A 26,113-nucleotide genomic window follows, 5' to 3' on the forward strand; every position below is an offset into this window, starting at 1 on the left:
ATTTGATTTTCTTTTAAATATACACATGTAGTCTATAGCCGGGCAAGCCAAAGCCCGGAGTTGCTTCGTGGGCCCAGTCTTTGACTTCCCCGTATTATATCAGTGATATTTTAGGGATTCTAAACAGCAGATTATGCTGTGCATAATGTCAGACTTTTTCTAACTACATATCTGTTCATGTAGATCTCATAAAGGAACTTATTTATTTTAAGATGTAGAACACATATAATGGGGATCATTAACAACATTTAATTCAATGCTTTGGTCACCAAGACCAGCACAAAATTATGATTCCAAAATTATATTGATTCCCTAATTGGTAATTATACTTAGAAAGCTTTATCAAATAATGTTTTGTTCAATGTGTAATTTCTGTTTTGAAGACCAACAAAGATTTACAGTTCATCTGGTCCGGTACCACAGGAATAATGCCAACTTCATTGTTAATTGTTGCATTGAAGACTGTCAGTACTCGACAAAAAGTTGGAATGGTTACAAAATGCACATGCTTCGAAGACACAGAGAAATAAATTTTGAAGAGCGTGTGGAAATAGATTATAACCATACTGAATCAGATAATGAACTGGAAAATACCAACATTATAGAAAATGAGGAAGGCATTAGTGATCAAGTATACATCGATCAAAAATTCCTTTTGTCATTGCATGCTGATCATTGTATTTCTGAGAGGGGTTTACAGACAGTAGTAGAAAATGCACGAGATCTTGTGTCTAGTCACCTTTTAACATTTAGAAAAAAGGTTGAAACAGCCCTGACAAATCGTGGGCATGATGCTAGTTTTGTTAAAGACTTGGCTGTCACAAATAATCTAATTGAGATCTCTAGCAAACTCATGCATTATAAATTTTTAGAGGACCACTGCGGTTTAATTAGAAGTGTACCTGTTCTAATGGGTGAGAAGTTGCATCAAGTGAGAGGAAATATTCGGCGTTTAAAGACTTACGGATATATTGTACCATTTCAGAAAAATTTAGAAAAATTGATATCAATGCCCCAGGTGTGGTACTGGCTAACTACGTCCCATTGAAGCAATGATGGCATTATGCGAGATTTCTGTGATGCATCGTACATGAAAGATTTAGTCAGAAATAGAGTTGTCAACGGAATATTTTTGCAGCTTGTTCTGTACATGGATGATATTGAAATTGTTAATCCAATTGGAAGTCATACAAAAAAACATAAGGTTACCATGATATACTTTACACTTGCAAATATTCCGCCAGAGTTTCGATCAAAATATGAGGCTATTCAGTTGCTTGCAGTAGTGAAAAGTCAGGATGTAAAGGAATTTGGGTTAGGGAAAATTCTTCATGATTTTGTTGAAACAATGAATAGGTTGAATACCACTGGTATTGATTTCTCAGTAAATGACAGAAATGTGACAGTTTGGGGTGGTTTAATTATTGCTCCTGCAGATACACCTGCTGCTCAATATTTAGGTGGGTTTAAAGAAGGGGTTGGATTATCTAATAAAGTATGTAGGACATGTAATACTTCGCGAAATGAAATGAAGTTAAAATTTCTTGATGCTGACTTCCAGAAGAGAACCACAGATCAGCATTTGGAACGGCTTAATCTTTTAACCCAAATGACTACAATGGCTGCCAAATATTGGAGCAAGACATGGGGAATAAATGGTAGGAGTCCTTTACTGGATATACACGGCATTGACTTAGCAGCTTGTCTTGTTCAGGATCCCATGCATATTTTAACTGAGGGTCTTCTTTCGAAAGAAGTTTGCCTCATACTGTACAATTTTATTGCAGTTGAAAAATATTTCACCTTGGCCTTTTTGAATAATGCCTTGGGTGGATTTAGTTACACTTACCTGGAAGAAAAAAATAAACCAGAGAAGATAAAAAGTGATGACCTTTTGAATGGAAAGCTAAAACAGACATCTGCCTCTTTGTTGATACTGTGTTGCATATTACCGATAGTGATAGGTAAGAAGGTACCAACAGAAAACAGCAAATGGAAAAATTTTCTCAGGATTGTTCAGATAACTCTGTTGTCAACTAGCCCATATGCATCTGAAGATACTGCTGCAGAATTGGAGCAGCTCATTTATACACATCATTGTGAATTCAAAAAGGATTACCCGAAATCGCCCTTGACACCTAAATTCCACTATTTGGTTCACATTCCCAACAGATATTGAGGTTTGGCCCAGGGCGCAATCAGTGGGTCATGCGATTTGAAGGTAAGCATTTATTCTTCAAAAAAGATCAAATGGAAATGTTTTAAAAACATTGCGCTAAGCTTGTCAATGAAACATCAGCTCTGGATGTGCTGGAGACAATTGGGCACAAATGGCCATCCTGCAGACAACTTCTTATATAGTGGGGATAACACCTCAAAATTGAAAGCCTCAAGATTGGACCTACAGAGTTTTGAAGTTCAGAACTTCCTTGTGGGTTCAAATTTACATCAGAATTGCATTTTTAGTGCGGCTGAAATAGAAATCAAAGGCCATATTTACAAACCGGGATGTGTACTTGTGATAGATTATGTTGAAAACCTTCCAGACTTTGGTATTGTTGAAAACCTGTTGGTAGTTTCTGAAGAAAAAGTTTTCATTATAGAGAGAAGTTGGACATAATAGATGTTGACACACACACTTTGCATTACAGAGTTCAAAGATCTGGCACAAAACTATGCATCAAGTATTCAGACTTGAAATTCGTGTGGCCCCTGTCAATGCACAAGTATGGTGGTAGTACTGTTGTCCTTGATAAATACTGTATATTTAGTGAAAATTTCGGTTGATGGTATCAGATCACTGGCTTATATTTTAATTTAGTTTTTATACAAAGACAGCTGGCTAAGGCTGTCACAATACCTCAGTAGCTTATCATGATATATTACTTCAAGCTGAAAGAAGCATAAAAAAGATATTTGCCTTCTTTTAAGTTTTTTAACTTTTTATACGCCCGTTTGTAAAACGGGACGTATTATGGGAACGCCCCTGGCGGTCGGGCGGGCGGGCGGCGTCCAATTTTGTCCGGAGCATATCTCCTACATGTATGGAGGATTTTAATGAAACTTCATATAAATGTTCACCACTATGAGGAGCAGTGTCGCGCACATGAACCAGGTCTCTAGGTCAAAGGTCAAGGTCACACTTAGAGCTCATTGAAAAAATGCTTGTCCGGAGCAAAACTTCCACATGTATGGAGGGATTTCAATATTACTTGGCACAAATGTTCACCATTGTGAGGCGGAGTGTCGCGTGCAAGATTCAGGTCCTTGCGGCCAAGGTCAAGGTCACACATAGAGGTCAAAGTTCAGATAAAAATATGAAGATGTGTATATGGACCATTTAGTCATCATTTATTGAGGGATTGTAACACAAATGGTCATTATCAAGACTATGGCTGTGATACATATAATTTAGGTCAATATATACAAGGTCAAGGTCACTAAAGATGATGAAATATCCAGATTTTGTAAATAGAATTTAATCAAAGGGAGACAACAAAGTTATTACTTTGTTCATAAATGACTTAAACAATTACTCCCCTTGATCTATTTTCACTTTCAATTCTAAAAATAGAATTTAATCAAAGGGCATGAAATAATCCTCTTTCTTGGACTTGAGTATGTTCTAAAGAATGTAACATTTATTTACACATGTTTCATTCATTGGTCAAGATTCTTAACTGTGATAACTATGGTGTTCTGTAGACTTGGTATTTGTTCATAAAGATCATACAGTAATTACCTTATCAAATGTAAATACTCTCTCATAGAAATTTAATTATATTTTAATTTTCAAGTAAATATCAGTTCAGCTCATTCAAAGATTAAGAATTGTAATGAAATGTATTTCCCTAGAATAAAATCTTAAATCAGAATTTTTTAGTTATTAAATTACATGTACTTTTTATACGCCCGTTTAAAAAAAGATAAAAATATGAAGATGTGTATAGGGACGATTTAATCATCATTTATTGAGGATTGTAACACAAATGGTCATTATAATGACTACGGCTGTGACACATGTACTTTAGGTCAATATATGCAAGGTCAAGGTCACTAAAGATGGTGAAATATCCAGATTTTGTCTGGAGCATATCTCCTACATGTATGGAAGAATTTTTATAATACTTTATGGAAATGTTCACCACCATGATATGTATTGCTCCATGCATGATCCAGGTCTCCAGGTCAAAGGTCAAGGTCACACTTAGAGCTCATTGAAAAACGCTTGTCCGGAGCAAAATTTCTACATTCATAGGGGGTTTTCAATATAACTTGGCACAAATGTTCAGCATTGTGAGGCTGAGTGTCGCATGCAAAATTCAGATCCCTGCGACCAAAGTCAAGGTTACACATAGAGGTCAAAGTTCAGATAAAAATTTGAAGATGGCTATAGGGACCATTTAGTCATCATTTATTGATGGATTGTAGCACAAATGGTAACTATCATGACTACAGGTGTTACACATTTAATTTAGGTTAATATTTGCAAGGTCAAGGTCACTGGAGATGATTAAATATCCAGATGTTGTCCGGAGCATATTTTCTACATGCATGGAGGAATTTTAATGTTACTTTTATACAATTGTTCACCACCATGAGACGTAGTGCCCTGCACATAAACCAAGTCTCTAGGTCAAAGGTGAAGGTCACAGTTAGAGCTCATAGAAAAACACTTGTCTGGAGCAAAACTTCTACATGCATAGAGGGATTTCAATATAATTTGGCACAAATGTTCATTATTGTGAGGCTGAGTGCCGTGCATAAAATTCAGGTCCCTGCGACCAAGGTCAAGGTCACACATTTTGTGCATATCTTCCCTATTGATTTGTTTTAAGGTTCATTTAACAACACAGTGCCAAGAATAAAAACTTGCTAGCTAGATAAAACTTATCCATAATGCCCCCATCTCCATCTAAAGCTTTTTCGTAAACGGGCGTATTTTGTGACTATGGCACCCTTGTTATTCAAGTGAAAACATATTTCACATGTGAAATTTAGAAACAGATGCAAGTGCATGCAACAAAATAATATTTGAAATAAAAAAATGACTAAAAATAATCTAAATTACCAAAAAAATTCTATGAGTAGAATAATCTAATGTCATTTTACTTACTACGTATAACATGATACTGCTCCATTTCAAATAAACTTTAAAAAATGAATCAATTTTACTGTAAAAGATTTTGAAGTACTGTAAGCAATCATGGGCCAAAATATTTTTTTTTAAAGATTGGAGTACTTTGAATATTGAATAATAATTTCCGAAGATTAGCAAGCTAAAAGGTTCAATGATTAGATTTTAAGATACATGAACAATGCTAAATATTTGAGTGAAAGATGCATTCAGTGCTTAGTTATCTAAATACAATGATTACAGATATGAAAATTGTTCATTACTGCAGAAAAGACAATTTAAGTCATTCAATTATTATCACTATAAAAAACACATTGCAAAACAGTTTCCATATCTCAGTTTTTCCTTTTTAGTTTGGGATAATGTCATAATCCGAACCGTCTGCCATATTGTTTACTTTTTACTCTGTCAAAAAACAATTAAATACTAACAATAACATTTAGCATCTTGCAACCACGATAATGAAGTGTTCGATTAGATTGTCTGAACTAAATGTATAAATCGAGCAAACCATGAAGAAATGGAAGTTGAAAATGGGTCAAATTGAAAGTTAAAAACAAGAAGAAAATATTGAAAAAAAGGTACCTTGATTCTGTATCAGTATATTATATTTTCGACAGCACGTCACAATATTACATGTTATTTTGGTTTTGGAGTGATATATGTGGATATATTACCTGTTAAGATTTTATATCACCCGAGCCGATAGGCGAGGGTGATATTTTATCTTGGCAGGTAATATATCCACATATATCACTCCAAAACCAAAATAATAATTTTGTTACCCTTCCCCTGCCGAGTTTAGACGATTTTTTTAAAAAATCATTGCTGTTTCAAATGAAACGTCGAAATAAGATTCCCTTTAGGATACCTCTTGGTCATAACATGACGTCACATAAATACATGACATATTTTTCCCGTACCTTACGAAAGTAAACAAGAGAAAAGGAGTAGTCTATTGAACGCACTTTTTTGTAATTAATATCAAGCTTTCACAAGATCATATTTGTTTTCGATACTGATGGTAATATGTATCATTACTCTACTTTGGTAAATATTGATCATTTGACAGTTAAAAAGTGCTTTTAAATCGGAATTTACACCACGTAAAATCGAACCGTACGCGCATCACCTCAGCGCATGTTGTTTACAACGTTGGGTATCAAACGGGGAAATTTAGTGTGTATTATTACCCGTCTGGCTCGGTTATATCAATTTCTTTCGGGTGATCAATATCCAATCCAAAAGGCGGAAAAAATCTGGAAGGGTAATAAACTGTTATATCGTGACAGCCATACCACTGGCCCCAAACAAGTGACAGCTTTTTCACATTTAATGATACTTGAATATCATTTTTTATTATAACATTTTGATAACATACAGGCTAATAATATTTAAATTGCATTTTTGTTATCAAGTATACAAGTACAATGTATGTTTCAGTAAAATAATTTGTTTAAAATTATAATCTCTGGAATCTTGTCTCACAATTATTTATTATTTGAGTGAGAACCATTATTGGTATGCTGTACTATTCTGATTTCTGTCTTTGTTTCTTTGCAAAAATTATGATTACAAAATGTTAAACTTGTACTTTCTCAGTAATGTAGTCAGCGACATTTTTTCACAATTTTGTGAAACAGCCCATGCCTTAAATTAGATATTTATTCAAATAAAGCTGAAGTATTGTTTAGAATAGCAAATATGATAACTGCCAATTTATATGGAAGATTCCCAACTTTGGCCTCATATCTGTCATTTTTTCTGCTGACCATTACTTCAAACACATTTGGCGGTGTTTCGGTAATTCTTGTAGCGGTTTTAGGATGGTAGTGACTAGTGTATGTAAATACTAATTCTCGTGATGCATAAAAAATTGTAATACACTTCCAATATGGCAGTGCCCAGGAGAGGTAGGCGAGATGTTGATACAGAGCAAAAAAAATGTATAACATAAGTGCAAAACAGTTTTGCATTATGACCAAATAAAGATTGTTGGTCATGTGTATATTTTCCATATAAAAGCAATAGTATAGATAATTGTGTAATTACAGTCCGATTAGCTTGAATTTGCATTTTACTGCTTGTTTTTGAAGTCCAGTCTTCAAGAATGTATCTTGTATTTATTACATGCTTTTCGGTGGTTTATAGAAATATATCAGTGATATAAAACTGGTAATTTCACTGTTTGAAACAGTGAAATTACCACTTTGATAATTTCACTGTTTTGAATTTAAGCCCCTTACGTTGTTTCAGTGAAATACCAGCTTTCACAGAACTGAGTGAACTTAATGATGTGACGTCGTAAATGACGTCAAGTTGTATTATTATTTGGCGCGCTTTTCATTCATTATTAGGTTTAATGTCTTTTTAAAACGTTTCTTTGCATATGATAAAAAGAAAATTTGTTTAGTTTAGTGTAAGATCGAAATATATTTCACCTTGTGAACACCAAAAGTTTATATTTCACTTGTGGCTGCGCCACTTGTGAAATATACATTTTGGTGCTCACTCGGTGAAATATATTACGATCTTACACCGAACTAAACAAATATCCTCTATATATCTTAATCTTTATTACAGCCTGACTTTGAAAGCTGGCAGCAATCACTTCCTAAAAAAAACTTTATAGACCTCTGTGGGTTAAGAAGTTATCTGTATTCAACCTCTTGCTGTCTGTAGAATTTGACATTGTGTTTCATTTCCAATGTAGTTAAAACAAAGCATTGAAAAGATAAAATGTCTAATCGGCTGTTTAAGGTTTGGAACCACAGTAGGATAATTAAAAAATTGGTTGTGGCTGGATCGCTAGAAGAGTTGTTGCAAAAAGGTAAAATTTGTTTATTTATATTTGCATAAGTTTACATGATTTGCATAGCACTTTTGGGTTTGAATGTATTTGAAAAATACAATGAGCTTAATATTGTTATGGAAATGTACAATTTTTGAATAAGGGCAGTACATATTGAAGTTTAGTCACATTCAGTGGTTATTAATTTAACAAGACATATGGAGATTGTTGAACCAACTGGATTTTGTCACCAAATAAGTCCCATTCATTTCAAAATGAACCTCCTTAAGAAAAATCTACATGTAATTTACAGTATAGTTGAAATATGATAAATTTTCAATAAAAATTTTAACTGACAATGAATTGTAATGTTTTGTCTGAATATTTTAACTTGCTTTCGATTTCTTTAAAGCTGCAGTTAAACTGGCCTTGAATGGTGAGGTCAGAGCAGTGCTACAAAGTGATGGCACTGATATTGAAGATGATGAAGTTTTATCCCTGCTTCCCAAAGATGATGCTATAATGGTTCTTGAACTCAGTCAGCAGTGGGAAGAGACACCTACTGTTTTAACCATACATGCTGAAGAACAAAAGGAAACCAGGGAGACGCAGGGTAATTTTAGTTGACGTTAATGAAAGTAAAATAGATTGAAGTAATATTCTTTTCTGAAATTCAATATTGATGTACAATTTGATTAATAGAAGAAATCGAAAAACTGAAGGATTATGATGTAACTGGTTTATAAGATTGTAAATTTTAAGGTTTACAATACATTTTGATGTTTTGAACATGACACACTTGTTGACAAAAGCCTACTTACTGAAATGATCTCTTACAGTTAATAAACAAATGTAAAACTGAAATAATGTTTTCACTTGTTCTACAGATAATTTGAATGATAAGCCTAGGTTGTCATAAAAAAAGTTAATTATTGAGTGTACAGGAAACACTAGCAACTACATAAGTAAATAGTGAAAATTTGATAGCCATTATAACTTTGAAAGATGGACATGATTGGCAGAATTTTGAAGAAAGTATGTAAAATTAAATACTTCTTTTCTTTGTTAACAAAGGGTTTATTTTCACTTTTAGATCAATCAGCGGGAACTTCCGTACATCCAAGTCAAATTGAAATGGTCAACCAAAGTCAAAACCTGATTGACAGGAAGCCATCATCTCAACTGCCCAACTTATGTGAATACATCAAACAAAAGCTGTTGGCACAGGAGAGTCATCTGGTATGGACAAAGCTCATACAAGAATGTGCATACTATTACTTAGCTCATTTACCTCGGATAGGCCTTGACAACAGTTCTGGTGATTACAGAGAAATTGGACGGAATATGTATGATGCCTATCCAGCCATTGCACGTGATGGAACTCAACCATGGGTAATCATATTCTCATTATGCTTTGTTGCTTCTTTCTTTTTTTTGCATTCAAATCTTTTTTAATCTTATGACTTTGTGAAGGTACTTTTCGTTGTGTAAGTGGTAAAGTTTTGTCATATGGGAGCTGATTCATTATTTGAAGTAGGATAGAAAGATGGTTACCGGTATGATGTTTCCAGATTAATGAATATAGATGCATATGTATTATGTTTCTCATAAGGCAATACAACATTAGAGGATATATTTATGTATGTTTTTGTGTAAGATGAAATTTTATTTCATCGAGTGAGCTTTAAAACAATATTCTCACATCTTACACAAAAATTTATTATTTTTTTGTTTTATTTTTTTGCAACAACATAGATCACAGTTACATAATAAGATATGCATATATATATAAAAAACAGTTTGCAAATTAAAAGTTTATATCAATAAAATTTGCCTCCCCCACTGGCAGCCCCATATAATGTCTGTAGAACTGTCTATGTAATTTTACTCATACACTAACTACTCATACACTAAAGAAGTGTCCATGTACTTTTTACCAAAAACAAATATTTAAACACCTGCAATTAAATTAACCCTTCTTTATAATTATATATTGAATGTATAATGATGATGAAAATAACATATTTACATAGAATGTTAATTAATTATTTACTTACTAGTCTTGATAATAATCCATTCATGTTTGGTTATAACATATGTTAAAATGCAGGGAAGGACGTCAGTGTCATAAGTCATGAGATGGCAAGTTGGTTAATTGAGACACACAAAGGGGGTTTTATAAGTAAAAGAAGTTCCTTTTCCAAAAGAATGAAAATATATTTTGATATTTTTCACAGTGAAAATATCAGATATACTTTTCACAGATATTTCAGTAATCTATTGAAAAGCATAAAATAAATTAGTGTTTATGTTTGAATTTACACATGTTACAACCTTGTGACTAATGAATTGTCAATAATATCTGGACATGTGGCAGGAAAAGCCTACATGCTGCAAAAACACAAAATTGTTAGCCACATTTCTATAAGACTAAGATTTATGGTTTTACAAAATCTATAGTGTAGTTAGTGCCTTTTCACACCTTATTAACATGATTACATGGCTTATTGAAAAAGGTAAATGCGTTTTTTAAGTAAACATTAAAACATTTTTTTTTTATCATTTCTTTGTATAAAATTTTTTAGTGGTCTGTCTTAAGAGATTTAGTAATATCATTTGTTCATTGTTCTTATTCCAGAGTTTCTTCACAAAATGGCTGTCTCAAAAAATAAGACGCATCAGGTGGGACAACAAAAGGAGAAGTGTAACAACTAACACCAAGGCAGAAACAAAAATGCCTTCACCCAAACGGTTTAGAGTTGGAACATTAGATGTGTCAGAGGAATGTGACGAAGAAACATATTTGAGTCATGTAAAGCAAATGGTGCAGGAAGTGGAAAAAAAGGAACCTAAAATTACCCATATGCAAACTCTACTGAAAGGGACTTTCAACCGCAGGAGACAATGGATACAACAATTGCCTCAAGGGAGTGTAAAACCAATTTTGGACAAGTTTCCATGCTTCAAAGACCCTGTCTATGTAAGTTGTTCTGCATTAAATTATTTACCCTGAAAATCTTAATAACATTCATATAGATGTAACCTGTGTATCGTTTTCTGTTTATCACTGGTATATTGTATCCTCCGTGTTATGTTGTATTTGGTTGGTATTCGCCTAACTGTTGTATCGTCGTCGTTTGTTTGCCTAACTGTGGTAATGTTTTGTATAGTCTGTTTCGTATGAGAGGTCACTGTAAGTTGAAAGGTTGTATGAATGTGTTCACTAATATTTCACGTGCATGACCCTAAAATCCCCGCGAAACATTTTCTTGCTTAAGTAAAATATTTCCCTTCGCCAGTTCCACATTATACGAGTAACTGATAACTTACTTTACAGTATAGTTGTTGATAGTAGTAGTTACTTATTATAGTAAACTTGAACATCATTTATGGAAAGTTCTTGTATGCTGATCCTGGTAAGAATTTATATATTTCTAATGTCATATTTATTCTTTTCCATTGATGAATTGGATGAAATGTGTAATTTTATTATTTTGTAAATCAATTATTTGTAATTCCTTTGTATTTTGTTTGTAGGCTCGTTTTTGTATGTCCGACAATAAAATGATGAAATAGAAGCAAGTCTTCAATCATTTATCCCCGGTTACAAATGGCTCCCCGACGATGAACTACATACGAGCTAGGGTCGATGGACAGTCTTTCACAACCGCTCCAGGTACGCCCCAGCCGAGAAAACTTAACAGCTTTTCAAGTTGGAGATAGACGGATGTTGTGACGTTGGCACGTACCGGTACAACTCTACGCATCATAATGGTATATTCCCCCGTCCCCTTTTAAAGAGCTCTTTACCCATTATAATGATTACATTCCATTTTATAAAGCCCAAAAAGTCTATAAACTGTAGAAAACTTACGTTTTCTAGCCCTATATGTAATCAAGAAAGGATCACCGTGGAACTATTTTCATCGCGGAGGACGACATATTCGACTATGCACGTGCAGGAACTTTAGTGTGTGTGTGTGACTTTATTTTGTGTATTTGTACATGTATGTGTTTTATAGTGAAAAGTGTATATATTTTATTGGATTAAGGATGTAATGTAAGTACTCTTTCTATATAATTATTTTGGTCACTTCGGTAGTTGAATTATTAGAATCTACTTGTATACTGAACAGTTTATTTACATCAAAGTTAGGCTATCTTCAGTTAGGCATTATTCGTTTCAGTACAGTACATGTAAATTTTTGATATAAGAATATTTTTCTTTCCTACGAATATTTTTTTTTGCTTGTTTTCTTGACATCTATATTAAATTTTTGCTATTTCTTTTTTATCATATGATAAACTTACATATATCATTTAACAGTAAAGTTTTATAGTTTTAAATTGACGAACAGAAAGTTAGGTTCGTTTACAATATCTAGTACACATTATATTTTTGAGTGAATAGATCTATATTGCGCAAGTAATAAGTATTTTTTTATACAGTTGTAACAAATATTGTCTGTACATATAGATGTTTGTGTTGAATTTTGTGTTTGTGTACATATCATGGTTTAGAAACCGTTTAGCATAGAATTTAAGCAAAGTTGATTTGTTCTGGTGGTCAACAAACAGTAACCAATGATTTGTATTAGATGAACTTAGTCCGTGTCCAATTTTTCCCAAACTCTCTCCCAAACCACTTCCATACTAATACAATAAATGCACTCACGGTATGAATGAAAAGATTGAAATGGTAACCGAGAAAAATATCGTGTTTGGTTTAATTTTTGTCGGAGTCGGTTTATTTGATCGTGTTTTTGACTGACCGTTTGTGTAAAACGGACTATAGATACAGGTATTGAATAGATCAATTGACCTAGTTTGTAGAAAAAAAAAATGACGTATGTTACAAATATTTTCCCACGCTATGTTGATCTAGTTCTAAGACAATTCTTTATTTTGATGTGACAATATTTGGAGTATGATTGATATAAAAGTTGGAAATTAAGGTTTAAAAATAAAAAAGGGTGTAATAATAACAGGAAATAGTTTGAATACCAAAATAGTGTAAAAAAAAAAACAATTATTTTTTTTGTGTTTTAAATATATTGATTTTTTTTAATTTGGAAGTTTGCCCTATATTATCCAATATTGACCCATATATACATGAGTTCATTATTTATAGCAGAGTGTTATATTGATATTAGTACATAGCTGTAATTACATAAAGCTGTGATTACTATTTGATAGCATAGTGCTGTATATTTTAAGATACTTTATAGTCTACTGATACTAAAAAAGTGGATTTGATTCAATAACATGTCTGAAGAAGGAAATAAATCTAGCTTGGATAGCACTTCTCCTCAGCCAGATATGGAGGAAATTTTGAAATTCATTGAGGACAGATATATGCTTATACCCAAGACTAAGCCCCCACATATTAAGGATACTATTCCGTCCACATCTACCATACCAACTGTGCCATTTGATATTTCTGGTACAGGGGCACCATTATTTGCCAATACAGGTACAAAACCTAAGGTTTCGGTTAGTATTCCTCCTCCTATTCTTTTGCCAAATTTGAGTCTTGGTAAACCCATTAGCAACTGGATCTATGGCTGGATCTGGATTTGCAAATCAATTTATGGCTTCTACGCCTGGTCCCTCTTTGTCTGTTCCCAATCAGGTAACAATGCCCCATTCAGTCATTCCCAAGATTCCTTGTTTTTCAGGAGATGAACCTTTACCTAAGGGTGAAGTTCCATATGTTGTTTGGCGATATGAAGTACAATGTCTGTCGACAAATCCGGATTTAACAAGGTCTACTGTTCTCCAGATTATTAGGGGATCATTAAGGGGTACAGCTAGGATCATGACAGTACCATTAGGTCAAAATGCAACTGTTAAAGAAATATTAGGTAAACTTGATGTTATGTTTTCAGAGGCTTCAACTAAGGAAGATTTGTTGACTCAATTCTTTAATAGTAGACAAAATCCCAATGAGTCGGTAACTACATATGCATGTAGGTTAGAAACCCTTTTACAGTCTATTATTGACAAAGGTCAACTCCCAGGCTTAGCAAGGAATGACATTTTGCGTCATAAATTTTGGACAGGTTTATGTTCTGATATGCTGAAATTTCAGACTAGGCATAAGTATGACTCTCTTGATGACTACAATTTGTTAGTTCGAGAGATAAGGAAAGTAGAAAAAGAGACTTCTATTAATCCTACCCAAATGTCTTCTGTCCCATCAACTAAGCATACAATAAAACAATACACCATTGTCTGCTGAATCTTCTTTTGAGCAACAACTGTCTGCTTTAGAAAATAAGTTGGATTCTAAAATAACCAATATGGAATCTAAACTTTCATCTTTTAAAGATACTATTGAAGCAAATATAGATTCCAAATTTAACTTGATACTTCAGAAATTAGAAAATCGAAGTTCTAATTTCAGGTCAAGTTCACACAATAATTTTGTAACCAACACAAATAACAAAAGCAGGTACAACAACAACAACAGCAGCAACAACAATAACAGTAACAACAACAAAAACAGTAATTCTCACACAAACACAAGCAACACCAACAATAACAACACAAATTTTAGTTCTAGATCTTATTCTAGAGGTAGAGGCAGAGGTCATGGTAGATATAACCCTCGGGATTCGAACCAATCAAACTGATAACCGCCTCTGTTGCGGGCAGAATAGAGGTTGGTAATCTTAGTGTCACTGAGCCCAAATCATTTGTAAATAAATCAAGTAGGACTCAACATAGTTCAATTGTAGAGAATCTTATTGGACCTGCAAATGAACACAGTGTTATTGTAAATGGAAATACCTTCAAATGTCTGCTTGATTCAGGTTCTATGGTTTCTACCATTAGTCAGTCTGCATTTGAGACTTTAAATCCTAAGGCTACTTTAAAAGCTTTAGATTCACTTGGACTTACTCTCTCTATTGCAGATGGTTCTTCATTGAAATATTCAGGTTATATTGAAGCAACTGTATGTGTTCCATTTTTATCTTCTTTTAACCTTGACATTCCTATTCTGGTAATACCAGACAGATTTTAATATTTCTTGTCCAATAATTATTGGAACAAATGTACTTCGCCGTTGTAAAATGTTTGTGAAGGAAGTACCTGAGGAATTATCTATTCCTGAACAGTGGCAAATGGCTATGGATAGTATTGACTCTCATACTTACCCTGTAAAGGTGTGTGGAAAGAAAAGTGTAAAAATACCTCCATTTGAGAGTATCACACTTAATGGCATTGCTAGGAATCTTGATCAGTCTATATGTTCTGTAGTTACTGAAAGTCCTGAAATCTTTAAAGGGTATACAGTTTGTCCACGTGTCATCAAAACACATAATGCTGTTTCTGCAAAAATATCAGTCAAGGTTTGTAACATGACTGCTAAAATATTGACTATCAAACCCAAGTCAGAAATCTGTACTATTACAGAAGCTAAAGTGATAGATGATATTTCTTCTTATATTTCTCCTGATGTTCCTTCAGAACCTCCAATTAAGGACATTTCAGTTGATTCTTCCAATCTAACACCAGAACAAACTTTAAGATTTTATCAGGTTCTTGGTAAATGGAAGGGCATTTTTTGTACATCTACTAAAGAAATCCAAACCACTGATTTGATTGAACATCATATAGAATTGGAAGATGAAACTCCTTTCAAGGAACCATATCGCAGAATACCTCCAGCTTTATATGAGGAAGTTAGGCAGCACATCAGAGAAATGTTAGATGCCAATATTATAAGGGAATCTAATTCGCCTTTTTCCTCAAATGTTGTTCTTGTGAGAAAACCTACAGGTGCCCTTAGATTTTGTGTTGATTGGCGTAAGTTAAACAACAGAACACGCAAAGATGCATACATGTTACCACGCTTTGACGACACTATTGATGTCTTATCTGGTTCAAAGTATTTTTCTAAAATAGACCTTCATTCTGCATACTGGCAAATTGGTTTAGCAGAATGTGATAAGCCTAAAACTGCTTTCTCTGTAGGAAACTTAGGTTTCTATGAGTGGAATAAAATGGGATTTGGTTTGACAAATGCCCCCGCTACCTTTCAGCGTTGCATGGAAAAATGTTATGGGTGATATGCATCTCAAAGAATGTTTAATTTTTTTAGATGACATTTTAATATTTTCTTCCACTTTTGAGGAACATATTTCCAGGTTAGAGTCTGTCTTTCAACGACTCAGTGATCATAATTTGCGTGTCAAGCCTTCCAAGTGTGAATTTTTCAAGTCTTCAGTTACATATTTAGGGCATGTTGTTTCTGCCAATGGTATTGCCACAGACCCAAATAAGCTTTCAGCTGTACAAGATTGGCCTGTCCCTATAAAATAAAAAACTCTTAGACAATTCCTTGGATTTACAGGGTACTATCGTAAATATGTCCCAAACTATGCCCAAATAGTACAACCCTTAAATGAACTTTTACAAGGTCATGGTGACAACAAACGATCAAAGGGGTCTAAGAAAAAGGCTAAAACACCAGTTAAGTGGGTCTGGGGTGGAGCACAACAAAAGGCCTTTGAGTTAATTAAGAAAAAGTTAGTTTCTCCACCAATATTAGGTTATGCTGATTACTCCTTGCCATTTATCATGCACACGGATGCAAGTACCCATGGTCTTGGTTCAGTCCTTTTACAGGAACAAGATGGTAAGGAACGCGTAATTGCATACGCAAGTCGTAGCCTCAGACCAAGTGAGCGTAACTACCCCGCCCATAAACTAGAATTTCTAGCCCTTAAATGGAGCATTACAGATAAATTCCATGATTATTTATATGGAAATGAATTTGTTGTTAAAACTGACAACAATCCTTTAACCTATGTGACTACCACAGCTAAGCTAGATGCCACACAACATAGATGGCTTGCAGACTTAGCCAACTACAACTTTACTATGGAATATCGTAGTGGTAAGCATAACATGGATGCTGATGGCCTATCCAGACGACATATTTTTCAGGATGAGCTTAAGGCTATCTACCAAGCAGTTATTATTTCTGCTCCTATCATCAACTGTACTTCAGGTGCAGCAGCCCTTCAGATGGCCACTGAAGAGGCTGATGTAGCTGATTCAATTGCAAACATCAATTGGTTTAATGAGCAGTCCAATGATAGTACTTTGAGTCTTGTAATGAACTTCCTACGTAGCGGTTCCCTGCCCAGGGGGAAAGATACCAGTATTAAGCAACCTGCTGTACAGAAGTACATTAGAGAAGCAAATCGGCTTTTCATACAAAATAATATTCTGTACAGAACCGCTACATTGGATGGTCAACAAGTCAAACAGCTTGTCATCCCTGAATCACATAGGAACATCGCCATGAAAGGTATTCATAATGATGCCGGGCATCAGGGCAAAGAGAAGACATTGTGGCTTGGTAGACAAAGGTTTTACTGGCCTGGTATGAAAAGGACATTTTCAGTTGGGTTGAGAGATGCGATCGCTGTATCAAGCGTAAGACGCCATGTAACAAGCCTTTCGCCGAACTGAAACCTATCCATACTACCAGACCAATGGAATTGGTTTCCATAGACTTCTTAAAGCTTGAGCCCAGTAAAGGTGGTATTGAAAATATCCTTGTAATAGTGGACCATTTACACGTTTCGCACAGGCTATTCCATGCAGGAACCAGACTGCAGCTACCACAGCGAAGGCACTCTATGAAGGGTATTTTCGATACTACGGGTTCCCAGAGCAATTGCATAGTGACCAAGGTCGCAACTTTTTAAGTCGCACCATTCAGGAGTTATGCAAGATTGCTGGCATTAAGAAGTCCAGAACTACTCCATATCACGCCATGGAAATGGAGGTGCTGAACGTTGGAACCAAACACTCCTGAAAATGCTTGGAACCCTTGAAAACCACCAGAAGTATGACTGGAAGGCATACATAGGTCCATTGGTTCAGGCATACAATGCCACCAAAAATGATGCAACCGGATATGCCCCTCACTTTCTGATGTTTGGTTGGCACCCACGGCTTCCTGTAGATGCTTATCTTGGCACAGATCCTTCAGAAGAGCACACAGGGAATCAGTCCTCTTATGCATCAAAACTCCATCGGAGATTGCAGATAGCATACCGCAGGGCTGCAGAAGAAGCTGGTAGGATGGCTGCCAAAAACAAGACCATATATGATCAGAAAGTGAGGCATACTCGACTTGATGTTGGAGATAAGGTACTGATTCGGAAAGTTGGAGTGTGAAAGGGACTAACAAGTTGTCAGATCGTTGGGATGAGGAAATTTTATATAGTCCTTTCTATACCTAATCCTGACATTCCCGTGTATAGAGTTCAGCAAGAAAACAAGAAGGGCCCAATTAAGACTCACACCGGAATATGTTACTTCCCTATCCTTTTACTCAACTTCTGGAACAGGAGAGTATCAAACCTAGACCAGAAAGCAGCTCTCGCAAGAGACCTCCTAATAAGTTCAGGTCGACAGCCGATACTCTGTCCACTGAAATCGAGGATTCCACTGATTCCGATTCAGATAATACCGAAACATTATACCTACCTCCACCACTAAGATCTCAGAAACGTCCTAAAGAACAGTCCAGTAGGTCTAAACATACTGTGTCTGTGACCCCAGAACCTTCAAAGGCTCTGGAATCATTTCAGAGTGACCCCTCTGCAGAGACCATTACTCTATCTGACCATTTTTCAAGAATTGATGGTTTATCACCCCAATCAGCGACTGAGACTAATTTGGTAAGTGATCAGGAAGTTGGCTCCACCCCAGTACCTGACCCTGAACCTCCACCTCCAAGTCCTCGTCCTGTAAGGCGCAGAGTCCCACCGCAGAGATACGGTGAATGGGTAACCCCTATTGTAACAAATCCTAGCCAAGATTTGGAAGTATTTGTATGATTATCATATATTATTATATAATGTAAAATTTTGAATTTACTTAATTAATTTCTTCACAGAAATTAAGGTCAGTAAACCTTATTTATCAATGTTTCTATTTTAGAAATAACTAGGAACTATGTCTGAACAAATCATATATGTTTTCATGTGTTTATACAGTTTTAAAAAAAATATAAATAAAAAAAAAAAATAAATAAAAAAAAAATTGTCTCCACATCTGCCATAGGTGAACAAGTTGTTGTTTGTATGTGGAGAAGTTGATCTTGAAGTATTAGAGAGGATGACGGATTTATTATTGCATACTAGTACCAGTGTACTGTGATGCAACTTTGTCTATCTATTGTAAATATTTGTAAATAGATTTATTTGAATATAGAGCTGAATCATATATATGAACCAATTTCAATTAAAGAAATTAACTTATTAATTTCACATTACAATTGAAAATTCATTAAAAAGATATCAATAGATTTATATTTGTCATTTCATAAAGACAAAAAAAAGACATAATTGTTGTGTATTATTATACACATATGATTTATTGAAGATGATTATGTCCTGATGTTTTTATTTGAAACTCGAATATAATTGAGTTATGGAAATGTCAGGAGCCATTTCCTTAAAGGGAGGGAATGTGTAACCTGTGTATCGTTTTCTGTTTATCACTGGTATATTGTATCCTCCGTGTTATGTTGTATTTGGTTGGTATTCGCCTAACTGTTGTATCGTCGTCGTTTGTTTGCCTAACTGTGGTAATGTTTTGTATAGTCTGTTTCGTATGAGAGGTCACTGTAAGTTGAAAGGTTGTATGAATGTGTTCACTAATATTTCACGTGCATGACCCTAAAATCCCCGCGAAACATTTTCTTGCTTAAGTAAAATATTTCCCTTCGCCAGTTCCACATTATACGAGTAACTGATAACTTACTTTACAGTATAGTTGTTGATAGTAGTAGTTACTTATTATAGTAAACTTGAACATCATTTATGGAAAGTTCTTGTATGCTGATCCTGGTAAGAATTTATATATTTCTAATGTCATATTTATTCTTTTCCATTGATGAATTGGATGAAATGTGTAATTTTATTATTTTGTAAATCAATTATTTGTAATTCCTTTGTATTTTGTTTGTAGGCTCGTTTTTGTATGTCCGACAATAAAATGATGAAATAGAAGCAAGTCTTCAATCATTTATCCCCGGTTACATAGATAAACAAGGTTATTATCTTTCCATCTTGCTTCATGTAAAATTCATGGCTTAAGAACATGCTATGTCCAAAGATCAGATTACAGTGTTCAATCTTGGGTTGCTGCTTTTAAAAAAAGAGGCCATTTGAATACTAAGGGAAAGTCAAATTCCAAATCTTGTGTCAACACCTGCAGGGGCATCTGCTTGTATCATGTATTAAGATTGAGATCCTTCAAGTAGGACCAATGGGATGTTTATATCTTAGTTACAGCTTGTTTCGCTTTGCATCTTTGCTATATGTTATCCCCCTTTCCTCAGTATCTTAGTAAATTTATATTGGTAAATTAATGTAATTATTATAAACAGACCATTGTCTTTCACATTTGGTTGAAAAGTCTGGCTGATCCTAAAAAATTGGTTTCATGTTCAAAAATATAATATAATCAATTTCTTTTCTCTTTTAAAGATTATGGCAGAATTCAGGTATATACTTAAAATCAAAAGTCTTGTGCCAGTTGTGAAGAGATTTGAAGATGTGTTCAGTGCAGTGTCTAGATTGATGAGCAAAAATATAGTACAGGTACAACATGTAAGCTAAATTCACAATAAACTGAAGACTTTATATTAAGTTGTTCAGTTACATTATAAAGCAAATGGTGAAACTGTGTTTTAATCAATTCTTTCCTAATAATTATCTAAATAACCTTTAAAAGGCAACAAAAGCCACCATTTTGCAAACTGATTTATGAAAAACACTACATAGTTTAACCCTTTCGCTGTCAGAGGGTTATTTATTTATTGATATCTATCAGAAGGTTTTCTAAGAAATTACTATATTATTAATTCATATTATTATTAGTATTATATAAAAAAAACATGCGTACCTGGACGCCGGAATAAGCGTCCCCGAGAACCCTGTTATAATAATTATATATGTTTCCAAATCTGCTAGTATAATAATAATTTTTGTCGATGGTATAATTATCTATATATTTATTATGATTATTATTATAATTATTATTATTATAGAACGGCAAAAGCCGTCCATATGGCAAATACGCAGAAAATAATAGGGACGGCATATGCCGTCCCTATGGCAGTGAAAGGGTTAATTCTGGAGAACACTGTCATCTGAAGTTTTGCACCTTTCTGTTAGTCTGCTCATAATTTGGCTTTCAGGATGACTCTAAAGTGGCAGTGCTGAAGGCTTTAGAATCAGAAACAGCTTACAGAAAAGGAAAGGGCCAGAAGACTAAGCCTTTGATGCAAATAATTAAGGTAAAGGTGTTAGATATTCAAATCTTTTAATGTCCTAAAACTTCTTTTTTATGTGACCAGCTGTGATTCAATGATTGACATGTCTGTACATCTGTGGACATATTTTACATCATAAATTTGTAAGGGTGTAACGGTTTACCGGTATACCGATAGATTGCAATATGAAAAAATAAATTTCGAACCGCGGTACGATTTTTGGAAAACCGGTATTTTATAAAAATCATAATTTTCAATTAATTGCCTTCTAATTTTGTACAAATTTCACATAAAATCTTTAATTGGCAAATTTTGTTGGCGCCAACCGTAAGATAAAAGTATCCGACAACTAGTACACTTAAAAGTCAATAAGCGGCCGCATAATTTACATAAGCGGCCCAGATGTGAAAGGTCACACGCGACTAGTTTTGTCTATCAAATTGTGTGACACTACTTTCTTTTTATTCCTTACATTTCTACTTTAATTTCTACTAAAAATATATACATATAATAATATTAATAATAATATATAAATGTTACTCCATCTTTACATCAAAACATATACACGACAATACGTATTGCAATACGCTTCAGCAAAATGGCAATATATTGCAATACGGTTTTTGCTGTATTGTTACACCCCTATAAATTTGTAGGGAGTATACCTTAATACTTATTTCCATAATTATCAGCATGTCATATTTGGCATGCACACTTGTCTGATAAATACGGTAATTAATGCGAGTTTTATTTCAAAACAGATTTATGTAGGTAAACTATTCTAACAAAGAATAAATAATTTCCATGGTAGTTGTCACTTGATGATAACACTAAAAAAATGCTTTTAACATTGAATGATCTCTAAGGTTTATACAAATGCTAACAGTTTTTTTAATGCTCCCCGAAAAATTTCGGGGGAGCATTTAGTCGTCGGGTTGTCGGTCCGTCCGTCTGTCAGTCCATCCGTATGTACGTCCCGATTCGTGTCCGGCCCATAACTTTGTTATTTGAAGTCGGATTTTAAAACTATTTCACAGAAATGATCACCATATTGAGACAACTTGTCGCACGCAACATTTGGCTTGTTTTTACACTTTTAACTTTGTCTGTGACATAACTCTGACACTACTAGAGGTATACCTTCCTGTGTCCAAAACCTATCCGGTTCAACCGGCTCCTGTTTTAAAAATCTGATGTATAAAAATTATCAATATTTGTTTCAGCTTGAAGATGATGGTAATTTTGGGAGACTTCTTTCTTCTGCACCAGAGTCGGCACCAAAGTTGGTTGCAATTGAGAAAGATGAACATATTGTGAACATGGCTATTGTTTGTGATGGTACACACATTCTTCTAGAGACAGATGATTCAATAGAGGCCATTATTTATTCTTTATTATAGTCTGATCTATACATACATATACAATTAAAACAATATACATACAGTAAATTGTACAGCCATTCTTTTAAGAATTATAACAGACTGTTCTAGTTTATAAGAGGGGTAACTCCACAGTCCACATTACAGAGATCTATAATATATACTGTAGATTTACCTCCCTTATTTACATAATTATACCCATTTACATGTTAATATAAACACATCATAATATCTCTAAGACATTTATAAGTAAAACAGCATATTCCAAGCATTGAATGTTATACTTAATATAATTAAAATGTACTAATATTTATACCTACAACATAACTGTATGAGTAATTACATTAGGGTTTGTTAATATTAAAATGGAAGAATAAAATCTCATTACTTTACTAAACCCTAAATGGTTGTCTCCTTATAAATGTACTAAAATCATCCATACATACTTATTTTATCTTTATACAATCTAAAAGTTTGGTAACAACCACTGACCTCAACTTAAAATCTGCCATCAGGTATTCGTTATTAAAATACTGAGTTTAGTAAATGTGGCACTATTGCGCATAATAAAAAATGTCTTACAAAATCATATAATTTATCACTCATGGTCAGACCATGGATGAACTGGTCAGTGGTGATTATCAAAACAGAAAGATAAAATTTTCTAGTTGGATTAAAAAAACATTTATAACATTTTTACAATAAAAGTTCTTTTGCTATTAAATTGTTCATTTTAGGCAGGAGGTGAGACACACACACACCATCAACTTCAAATTTTTGGCCATAGCTGTGTTGATTGGTTTGTATTACCTTGCAGACCTAGATTATCCAAAGGCATATTCACAGGTTGGTTTCAACAAATTTTAATTATTATTATTAATCTGTTTTAAATGCTAAATTTCTATTGATCAATTATGTAATATTGTAATAATAAGTCACAAAATTTTGGTTGATGCACATGCTCATTGAAAAATGGAGTCACTGGCATCATATTATAAAATGACATTTTGCACTGTTAACACCACTGGTGAAGAGTGCTTCAAACATCCTTCATAAAATTGCATTGACTTGTCCATGTGTATGTGATTCGCCTATCAGACTTTTATGCTTGTTTTTGTTGATGTCAGTTTCAGTGCACTAAGATCTCCTTTGCGAGTTATGAATCAAAACTTTATTTAAGGGAAAGAATCCAATTGATCTATCTAATAAAATAAATATCCACACTAACATTGTCCTTTCAGAAAAAGAATGCTACCGCGAGTTTTCCAGTTTTATGTGATTTTGTGTTCTTAATCACAATTTCAAAAACTTTTTTCCCCAAAATTTGAATCTTTACCATGTTTAATGAATAGGGATTTCTGCAATTGCTTAACTTCTTATGCTAATATGCTACTATGAATGAAATATGTATGTACACACAGGTGCTTGGGTTCCTTCAGCAAACTGTACATCAGCAGCAGTTTGATGGGCATAAGAGCTATGGATTTGTTCAATATTTAAAGAGACTGAACATGGAGATGGAAAGAAAAGAAAAACAGCCAATGTGACTTAAGTGATCCAGCCATCATAAAGTGAAAATTTGAACTTTACTTTCATTTGGATAATTATCAGTTTACACTGTTCATTATGTTTTACTGTTCAGCACTGAGATAAGTCAAGCACGCTGTCTTACATACACCTCTTGTTGGACTTGGGTTAATATTATAGCAATGTTGGAAATTTGTGTGCAATTTTAAGTACTTTCATAGTTTATTGTAGGAATGGCAACAAATGCTGTTTTGGTATTTGAATATTTGTATGGAGCATTCAAATGTAATCCAATATTTGAATATTCGTATAAGAATTTTATTGCATCCAAATTTGTATTATGTCCATTACCAATGCACTTTGATCAATAAGTTTTCCTGTTGAATTGAGAATTTTTATGCTCTTTTGAGAGTCGTTAATGATGCCTTAGTATATAACTATTCACAATATTCATCATAAGTATTTTTGAAGAACTGATTTCATTAATTAGATGTGATATTTGCCAGCTGAAGGCATTATTGAGTGGTGAACATCTCATATTTAATGACTAGTAAATCCATAATTATTTTATCCTTTGTTGAATTTTGAAAATATGTACAATAATAAATGTAATTTTATTTTAACTGGAGATTATAATGCTAGAGTTGGGGAAAGATTAGATTATGTTGAAGAATCTTACCATATTTTACATGTTTTTTTACCAGAAGATTATATATAAGATGAAATATTGTCTTAAAACTGTGAATGAATTTTGAAAGTTATTGTTAGAGTTTTGTAAAGCTTCTGGTGTTAGAATATTAAATGGCAGATGTTATGAAGATAATAATGTGGGTAAATATACATGCATTAATACACAAGGCAGCAGTGTAATAAACTATGTTTTATGTAGAATAGATTTGATGCAATTTATTTCACACTTTGAATTAAGTGACCAAAATGTTTTGTCTGATCATTGCTATGTGCACTTTAATCTAAAATCTTGTAAAATATTTGAAAATGAAGATAAAACTGAAACTGATTATTCAAATATACCTTACACTTATAAATGGGAAAACAGTAAAAGGAATTGTATATTAGTAGTTTAGGTAGTAATAGTGTTATGAATGAATTTGTAAATGTATGTCAAACTGTTGATGATGCTGTAAGTAGCCATGAAATAGATCAATCTTTGACAAATTTCTGTAATACATGTAATATATTAGAAAATGTATGTAATCCATTATTTAAAAGAAATGTTACAAATAACATTAGTTCTAACATAAGAAAAAAAATGTATATTATGATAATGATTGTAAAGATCTAAAAAAACATATTGTAGATGTCTGAATATTTGGAGAAATAATAAATGTGATGAAACAAGGGCAGAAATGGTACAAGCTCATATTAATTATAAAAATACTTTTAGGAAAAATAAATTTATTTATGATAAGGAACAAACACACAGATTAGAAAATGCTAGACTTTGTAATGCTAGGTTATTATTATATACTGGAAAATGTTAAAAAGGCACTGTTTTTAGCTCACCTGTCACAAAGTGACAGGGTGAGCTTTTGTGATCGCTTTTCGTCCGGCGTCCGTCCGTCCGTCGTCCGTCCGTCGTCCGTCCGTCGTCCGTCCGTCCGTCCGTCCGTAAACTTTTGCTTTAAATGACATCTCCTCATAAACCACTGAGCCAATTTCATCCAAACTTCACAGGAATGTTCCTTTGGTGGTCACCTTTAAAAATTGTTCAAAGAATTTAATTCCATGCAGAACTCTGGTTGCCATGGCAACCGAAAGAAAAATCTTTAAATATCTTCTTTTAAACAACCCTAAGAGCTAGAGCTTAGATATTTGGCATGAAACATCTTCTAATGAGTGTCTACCAAGTTTGTTCAAATAAAAGCCCTGGGGTCAAAATTGGCCCCGCCCCAGGGGTCATTGATTTTCCCTATATGCATATAGTAAAAACTTAAAAAATCTTCTTTTAA

The 26,113-nt window shown here is 33.7% G+C and overlaps 2 protein-coding genes across 6 annotated transcripts; both read left to right on the plus strand.

The window, feature by feature from the left end:
* The first annotated feature begins 1,063 nt into the window (after positions 1 to 1,063).
* On the plus strand, positions 1,064 to 2,179 carry LOC132731817 (uncharacterized). The gene has a single exon (XM_060718088.1). The coding sequence runs from the start codon at positions 1,064 to 1,066 to the stop codon at positions 2,177 to 2,179; it is 1,116 nt and encodes a 371-aa protein (XP_060574071.1).
* A 973-nt stretch (positions 2,180 to 3,152) lies between these two features.
* LOC132731819 (uncharacterized) lies at positions 3,153 to 25,654 on the plus strand. Of its 5 annotated transcripts, none has more exons than XM_060718089.1 (10): positions 3,153 to 5,718; positions 7,721 to 7,967; positions 8,341 to 8,541; positions 9,022 to 9,320; positions 10,567 to 10,908; positions 20,450 to 20,572; positions 21,163 to 21,261; positions 22,461 to 22,613; positions 23,354 to 23,462; positions 24,038 to 25,654. In XM_060718089.1, the coding sequence occupies exons 2-10, from the start codon at positions 7,877 to 7,879 to the stop codon at positions 24,079 to 24,081; spliced, it is 1,461 nt and encodes a 486-aa protein (XP_060574072.1). In that variant the 5' UTR covers positions 3,153 to 5,718; positions 7,721 to 7,876; the 3' UTR covers positions 24,082 to 25,654. The 5 variants fall into 5 exon arrangements, 3 of the variants coding, with proteins under 3 accessions (XP_060574072.1, XP_060574074.1, XP_060574073.1); XM_060718091.1 differs by having other exon boundaries at positions 7,898 to 7,967; XR_009625937.1 differs by lacking the exon at positions 3,153 to 5,718 and having other exon boundaries at positions 5,872 to 7,967; positions 22,461 to 22,575; positions 24,038 to 24,067.
* The last annotated feature ends 459 nt before the right edge of the window (positions 25,655 to 26,113 follow it).

Source organism: Ruditapes philippinarum, unplaced genomic scaffold (assembly GCF_026571515.1).
Source record: "Ruditapes philippinarum isolate M1 unplaced genomic scaffold, ASM2657151v2 ctg12430_1_1_1_1, whole genome shotgun sequence".
Classification (NCBI taxonomy): domain Eukaryota; kingdom Metazoa; phylum Mollusca; class Bivalvia; order Venerida; family Veneridae; genus Ruditapes; species Ruditapes philippinarum.

Bases quoted from the DNA above. Each gene is read 5' to 3' on its own strand.
- LOC132731817 (XM_060718088.1), top strand. From the start codon at position 1,064: ATGCGAGATTTCTGTGATGCATCGTACATGAAAGATTTAGTCAGAAAT.
- LOC132731819 (XM_060718089.1), top strand. From the start codon at position 7,877: ATGTCTAATCGGCTGTTTAAGGTTTGGAACCACAGTAGGATAATTAAA. The intron at 8,542-9,021 runs GTAATTTTAGTT...TTTCACTTTTAG, and splicing joins GGAAACCAGGGAGACGCAGG to ATCAATCAGCGGGAACTTCC. The intron at 20,573-21,162 runs GTAAGCTAAATT...TTTGGCTTTCAG, and splicing joins ATATAGTACAGGTACAACAT to GATGACTCTAAAGTGGCAGT.